At 27.8% G+C, this 8,059-nt stretch overlaps 1 protein-coding gene across 1 annotated transcript; it reads right to left on the reverse strand.

Moving 5' to 3' along the window:
• Positions 1-252: 252 nt before the first annotated feature.
• Positions 253-3,533, reverse strand: LOC107635379 (membrane-anchored ubiquitin-fold protein 2). The gene is made up of 5 exons (XM_016338851.3): positions 3,250-3,533; positions 2,482-2,785; positions 1,461-1,625; positions 724-814; positions 253-624 (listed from the first exon to the last, which is right to left on the reverse strand). The coding sequence occupies exons 2-4, from the start codon at positions 2,612-2,614 to the stop codon at positions 759-761; spliced, it is 354 nt and encodes a 117-aa protein (XP_016194337.1). The 5' UTR covers positions 2,615-2,785; positions 3,250-3,533; the 3' UTR covers positions 253-624; positions 724-758.
• Positions 3,534-8,059: the final 4,526 nt, after the last annotated feature.

The following is an 8,059-nucleotide window of genomic DNA, read 5'->3' on the forward strand; positions in this document are numbered from 1 at the left end:
ACATCTTTTAAGTAGTCAGAACTTAAGCTTTTCCTTCCTAAAAAAACAAATTGCAAAACAAATGCAACACCTCATAAGTCATAAGCCTCTCCATTCCATTTCCACGTGTGCTATTATACATGGAATTTATAAATAGAGATTTTCATCCTGTTTTTCTCCCTCAACCAAACACCCTAGAGTTGAAGGCCAAGGGGAATCAAGCTTCAAACCACCATATTTTTTAGGATTAGTACTGTAGTAGTAAAAGCACTATTTCTGTCTCAACTGCTATACAAGAGTACCAAATTAAAAAGCACATTCAAATATTCAACAAGTTCAAGTTTGAATTTTTCTTTTTCTTTTTTTTCATTTTTTCTTTTGCATCAGACACAGGCATCAAAAGAAGAATTTCAAAATATATATATGTGTGGGACACGATGACAAGCTGGTAGAGAGTGTTCATTTTCAATCAACAACTATACCAAGTGACTGAGTGAGGCAACACCTATATGCTGAGACCAGCAACAAAAATACAAAACCATCTCCTATGAAAACTGTGTAAGAAATTTACGGCCGGTCGGCCGCATGCAGACAAGTCTTGGAACAAGTAGCTTTGCGATAGTCGCCAAGTTGAGTACTCTTTATCTGTGGTAAGAACAAAACATTCAACCAAAGAATTTGTAAATCTCTGAAAGTCACACATAGATTATATGTAATGATGAAGCATATGTCCTAATTAACCACCTAAGAAAGATGACATCTTCTGTTGAACCTGGATGCTATAAAATAACACAAACACATTTCTGTTGCTTTTCGTCATTTGGTGGTTTCTTATCTGTCACAGGAGATGAAAAAACAATTAAGTATAAGAGGGTGGAGAGTTTAGGATTTAAGGTATTAGGTAAAGCACCAAAATTAATTTTCATAAAAGATGTAACCAGAAATAAGTGAATGAAGAAGGCACCAATATGAAATCAATTAACAATTCCTCAAACAGAACAGCAGCAGTTTGATCCATTTAAATAGCATTTGGCACCAGAGTTGTTTGGTTGGAGAACAAAAATGAGGTGAAAATTGATAGGGTGAGTTTCATGTGTTACTCATCATTCTCACCAATAAAAATCTTCACCCTACTTTTTACCTTCGACCAAACATAGTCGTAGCAAAGTGGGGTATAATATAATTGTTAATGCAAACACAAAGTGATGGCTTCTCTAAGATAATTAAGTCATAGAATGATATCTCACTTTTGGTAACCCAAAAATATTTACCAGCTAAAGAATTACATACATGAAGTGATAAGAGACAAGTAAAAAATCCCAAAATAAGCTATGTCCATCAACAAGAAAAAACATAACAGCATGTTCCACCGGCTCCAATTAAAAGGAAATTAAAGCATATCATTTTGGTGAAGCAGTTAATTAGTAAAACAGACATCTATACAAGTAGCTTATGCCAATGCCTCGAAACAAATATTATACCTTTTTCCATAGTTGGTGGTTGCACAACCACATGCATCGTTGTAACTGTATCGGGTGCATCGCATAATGGGCTCTGGCATTCCCCAACTGTTTTGTTGTTCTCCAATATTTTTCCTGCACTAATTAGCTTCACATCTTTTACCGTCCTTGGTCCGTTCTCCTTATCTTAAAAACAGAAACACAACAGATTCCACACATCAATTAAAGGTCCGGCAAAAAGTTTAGCGTCTAGTCCATAATATATTGAACCAAGAATATAAACATTTGCATGTATGACAGAAAAATGAAATTTAATGCTTCGGTATTATTCTAGAGCAAATAACTTTCATCATATCTTATCTACAAGCAAGTTTGAGCCAGTACAGAACTGGTAAGCATGGATCTCAGAGGTAGTATATAAAAATGTACTCACATCAAACGAGATACGCAGTAAACAATGGCACGGACACTTAGCTAATAGCTACAGATATACACTTGAAAAATTACTACATAATAATAAGAACAATTAAAGTTTTTGAGAAAACGCCAGTGTATAAATTTAGTGAAATAGATAGCATATAAATGTCTCCTTGTAAGTGGCAAATCAAAAGGTACTAATGCTAAATGAAACAAGCAAGACATCATTGGATAAGGTTAAGAACAAACAAACTTTAAGAAGAAACTACTGAACAAGGCATATATACAAAATGATTTTCAACGTTTTATTGTTACATACTGAAAATGAGAGCCTAAAACATGTGTTCTTTTTCACAAATCATGAACTCCAACAGAACCCCTTTCTATGAAGTGAATGATGTGTAACTCAAAGCTTCCAATAATTTCTGAAGGTAAGCTACCTTTAATAAAAGGAAGTGATCAAAATGAAAGATTAGTACACAGGTGTGTTCAATATATCTATACACAAGAATCTGCAGGTTGATCCCTCCTTTGTACAACAATTTCTCAGTTCTCACCATTGATAAGTTAGATAATATCAGGAATACCGAAAAAATTTGAAAAAAGATAACAACGCAACACTGACCTTTTGGCCACTGAGCAACAATACTTTCTTTCAATGTTGCAATACTAGTGGCAGCAGGAAAACTTTTGGGGCCAATATCAGAACCATCAATTAACCTAAACTTGATCTCCAACTGATCTTGATTCCCAGCCATGACCAAGAGATCTAAGGAACTTTGTTGAAACTAGAAAAATCCAATAGCTTCAGTTGTGAGTACCTCAGAGACTAGGGTAAGAAACTTTTAAGTGAATCACTTCAATTGAGTTGTTCCACTCATGAATATAACCAGGATTTCACTCAAGAGTCTATGAGTGCTCTGCAAAATCTGACACAAAAGGGGGAAAAATAAAGTTTGAGTGAGAGTTCTCTCAGGGACATATCCACAACCACAAAACATGCAGAATCTGATACAGGAAACCACTCATACTAAGATAAAATAAGTAAAATTTGAAGGTTCAAAACAAATAATAAAAAAATCAAAGCATAAGAATATGAATGAAGAAAAATTAGCAATAATTGAGCAGGGTCCATCCAAGGGAGAAAAACAAATAAATGAAGATAAAACAGAATAAAATGATTGAAATCCAACAACTAAGCTCAAAAGGGAAAAGCATCATGAAAAAATTCAACAGGAAGGAATCCAAAAACAGTTATAGCAAAAAAAGAAAAAAATAGATCCAATCCCCAAAAGGGTATGCATCAAACTAAAAAAATCATATCAAAGTTTCAATTTTTCAACTGGGTCAGGATTAGAACAACAGAACAGAACAACAAAGGGTATAAGAAAACCTGAAAGTTGAAGACTTTATGGTTGCTTATGAGTAGGGTCTTACGGCACTGATCTGGGTGATGATGATAATTGAGGCACTCACAAAAACTTTGTTTTCAGAAGAACCAGGTGGAAGAAGAAGAAGAGAAAGTGGATGCTTTCTTTTCTTTGAGAAAAAGTGTGTGCCTTGTGTTTTATTTTGTGCAACAATAATTATAATTAATAATATTAATAATTAATACAGTAGCATTAAAATTTGAGAAGAAAAAAAAGGTGAATTTTTTTGTTAACAAGAACAAGGAACGAGGCTGCTTCGGAGTTTTCAAAGTCTTATAATAAATCCATGGTCAAATGTCTCCTTGTCCCTTCCGATGGCTGTGGAAATGGAAATTGAAAATGAAAATGAAAATGAAAATGGAGAAGTTAGTTAGTATCATATCATTACATATTTCATGAACATAATCTAACAAGATCAAATAAGATTTTGTGTGGTTTATTGTTGAGACATAAATAGAAAAAATAGATATCGTATAATTTTGGAATTAATAATTAATGAACGGTCAAATGTTTCATTTCCAAACTGAGTCATATCATTAATTTTTATGAGATTGAATTTTGTATGTCAATCTAGAAAAGTTTTAACAATCTTTGGTATGGGAATAATTATTTTATTTATTTCGTCAAAATAACGTTTTTTTGGTATTTTAGTTTTGTAAAATAATCCAAATTATTTTCTAACATTAAAGTTCAATTGGGTGACCATCTAATTATGTAGATCACATGCTCTATTTGAACGTTATCAAATAGAATAAATTTGATTGAATGATACATGAAAATTAGGCTCTTAATTTTGCTCAATTGTATATAGTGAAATTATTAAGTATTCAATTTTTAGTATAATAATCTCAAAAATTATGTCACTGGACCACTATTTAATTTTCTGATAGAACTAGAAACGGTGATAATTAATTAATTATATGTACTATATAAAATATTTTACATTAAAACTTTATATACATATATTGTAAATTGTAAATAGGACAATAAAGGGAAAAAGTATATTAGATGATATCAATTTTAAAGTCCTTACATTTAGCTGAAAAGAAAAATCTTAACTAGTCTGGTGTCTTTTCAAGTTTTAACTATTCCTTTTCATATAACAAAATGTTTGTGATGGCTATAAAATATAAAAATACTACTATAAATAAATTTTCTCAATAATGGGTATCCCCATGAAAAGGCAACGCAGCTGAGAGTGATTTAAACCTGAACATTTAATAGCATTTCCTTAACTTTTTCCTTCTTTTCATAACATTTTTGTTCATATTTACTTGTAGTACAAACATGTATGTGCCACTTTTAGTATAAATAAACCTAAATTGAACCAATTTAAATTGATCGGATAGTTATCTCATTCGTCTACTTAAGTAAGTATTTAAGGTTTAAATTCTATTTTGTATATGTAACAATCCATTAATCAGCGATAAATCTTTAAATAGAACTCAGATCTGTAATAGATTATTTCTTGACCTGTCAAACCGAAAAATACTATAAAAAAAAAAACTAGGTTGTTACTTGTTAATCCATTTAATAATTTTTTAGACAAAAAGTATATATAAAAATATAGAATTGCCGCATGATTATGTAGCAATTGTAACTTGACGTTACCACTACATATTGTTTGTGCTATTAATTTAATGGATTATTTTTTGTATAGAAAAAGGATCATTTTGCACATAAGCAATTAAGCATGATTAGATTTACCAATATCTAAACTCAAGTTCTTGAATGATTTGAATGTTAGGAACCCTTATCGGTTACCATTTTTTTAAAACTCAAATTTGACTTCCCAATGCACCAAATACGTATCTGGTCCATTTAGTCAAACTTTAGATAATTTAACGAAAAAAAACATAAAACGTTCTATTTATAATTGGAACATCTCAGTTATTTCTTTCAAAGGAAAAAAAATATAATGTATAAATTGTTCATTCAATAATGCCCTTTTAACATGAGATGTATAGATATTATGTATTTATGTGAATATTATAATTAGAGTAATGTTATATACATTTAATTTTTTTATAAATTAAGTTTAATCAAATTAAATAATAAAATTTGAAATAATATTATTTATAATTAATTTTTGTTAATATTAAACTAATTTAATAAAATTTAATTAACAAAAATATTTGGATATATAATATTATTCTTATAACTATTGAGATGAGATAGATAAATAGATATAGGATTATGAATTTAATATATGATTAATGAAATTAATCTTCTGATATGGTTAGGGTTGGAAAATAGATCATTTAGCTTATTGGGATCTGGGGTCTAGCTAGGTTTAACCTTCTAAAAGTTAAAATCATATTCAAATTATTTATTAGCCTAATTAGCTTTATATTTAGGTTTGTTAAGAAGCCTATTAGGCCAATTTAGGCCGGCTTGGACTTATTAAAATCTAATAATATAAACATAATTATTTTGTACAAACATAGGAGGAATGGATTGTGAATTTTCAATTTTTGGACCTTTCAATATGTAGCACACATAATTACCACCGGTCTATAATGTTTATTTGACATTTTAAACATTTTTGTTTTCTTTTAAATTTTGAATCTTAGGTCACAATTTAAAACTTATTTAAAATTATAGGCCTTAAATCAGGCTAAGGTCAGGCTGATAGGAGATTCGAATCCGTAATCTCTTAATTGAGTATGGGGAGATTATGCCATTTGAGCTATACCTCATTGGCACCTATAATAAGTTATAAGCTTGGTCTAACTTAGTTTAATTATTTTCCTACAAGTAATATCAAATTTTACTATAAATTAGATATTGCATAGGTATTATTTTATTTAGGTTTAATCATTTTATTGGTCCTTGTAGTTTTATTAAATTTTCAATTAGGTCTTTATATATATTTTTTTAATTGAGTTCTTATATTATTTTTAATTTTATAATTAGGTTATTTATAGTATAAAAAATGTTAGAGTTTACTGAATATTTTTTTGCAAATTGAAGGTATTCATAATTAAAAACCTACCTAGATCTTTGATCGTATGTATTTTGAAAAAAATATTCAGTTAATTTTAATATTTTTTATATAAAAATAATTTAATTACAAAATTAAAAATAGTGTAAAAAATTAAAAAAAATATAAAAACTTAATTAAAATTTTGATAAAATTATAGAGACTAATAAAATAATTAAATTTTTTATTTATTTTCTTGATTAATAATTAAAATGATCACATAATAAAATTTTGACATGTGAGAATCTATTCTCACCCCTGAGCATATGGAGAATCTAATTTGATATATTGTGTAAGATATTAGAAATGTGAATGTGTACAAAAGACTAGTCCAATGCAAGGACACAAAAACAGTGTTAGAAAGCAGCCAATGTTATTACAAACAAATAAAGATGAAATGATAAAACTTGAAATTATGACAAACCCTTTGGCCTTTGGGACAATAATAGACAATAGTCCTTATCTCATGATAGCTGACACTCTAAATTCTGTACAATATGTGGGACCTATTACAAGATAAGAGTTACAAATGTACAGCATCAAACAGATTCTTCATATACCACATTGATCCTACATTATTTCTTGTGGTCCATTACATAGTATTTATGAGAAATGATCATTCATATGGAAGACAAAGGATAAAATAGTCTTTTGTATTTTATTTGTTAGTTAAATTGATTTTTTTAAATTTATTCAATCAAATTTTTTTTTCAATTTTTTACTAAATATATTTTTAGCCTACAATTCTTATATATATATATATATATATATATATATATATATATATATATTCTTTATTTGTTGAATTTGTTTGTTTTTCATTGATTTCGCTTTATTTGTGAGGATTTAAAATATGATAATAAATTTAAAATGTAACCATAGTTTGTAGAGTTTAAAAATTTTTTCTAAATATAAATAAATTCTCCACAAATAAGTGAAAAATATGAGGACGAATATGAAGGACTGATTTAATTGAGTATAAATTTGGGAGACTAATTTAACTAATTAATTAAAATTTAGAAATTTATTTTGACTTCTTACTTGATCATAATTATATTATGATAGTTGTGTATTTAGATTGGTGTTTAAATAAGTATATAAGAACTAAACACCTATTTAAAATACGCAATTATCATTTTTCATTTTATAAATATCATCTATCATGATTTATGGAGGTTCTTCCTGAAAAATATTATGTAACTATTTTACTAATATTCATTGAATCAATACGAGACATATTTCAATCAGGGTAGAGTTAATTAGTGTGGAGCCCATGCAATTTTTTTAATAAAAAATTGATTTACGAGAATCATGCATGTTTAATCTTTATAACAAAAATTCTTGTGAAATTGGAATTTCAAGTTTTCGAAGTCCGGAAAACTGTTGATATGGTTTATATTAAGATTTTGAGTAAGGTGATGAATAAATTTCTGAAAATTTATATTTTGTATAGAATATTTTTTTTAAAAAAATATTAATAAAATTTTTTAAAATAATAAATATGAACACATTATTTTTAAATTAATTCCTCTAATTAAAATAAAAAATCTTAATTTAAATTAATTTATTTACGTTTATTATTATAAAATATTTTTTTAATATTTTTTGAAGATTAATCTATTCAAAATATAAATTTAAAAAATTTATTTATCACTTTATTCTAAGATTTTCGGAAGAATAAATTCTTTATTAAAGGGGGGCACAACTATGTAGCACTTGTTAATTTTTAATCACTAAGCCAAATTATTGATAAATTATGAAATTCCAAAGTAGAAAAATGGAAAAAGGGG

This window comes from Arachis ipaensis, chromosome B4, assembly GCF_059453495.1.
Source record: "Arachis ipaensis isolate K30076 ecotype BB chromosome B4, ASM5945349v1, whole genome shotgun sequence".
Taxonomy (NCBI): domain Eukaryota; kingdom Viridiplantae; phylum Streptophyta; class Magnoliopsida; order Fabales; family Fabaceae; genus Arachis; species Arachis ipaensis.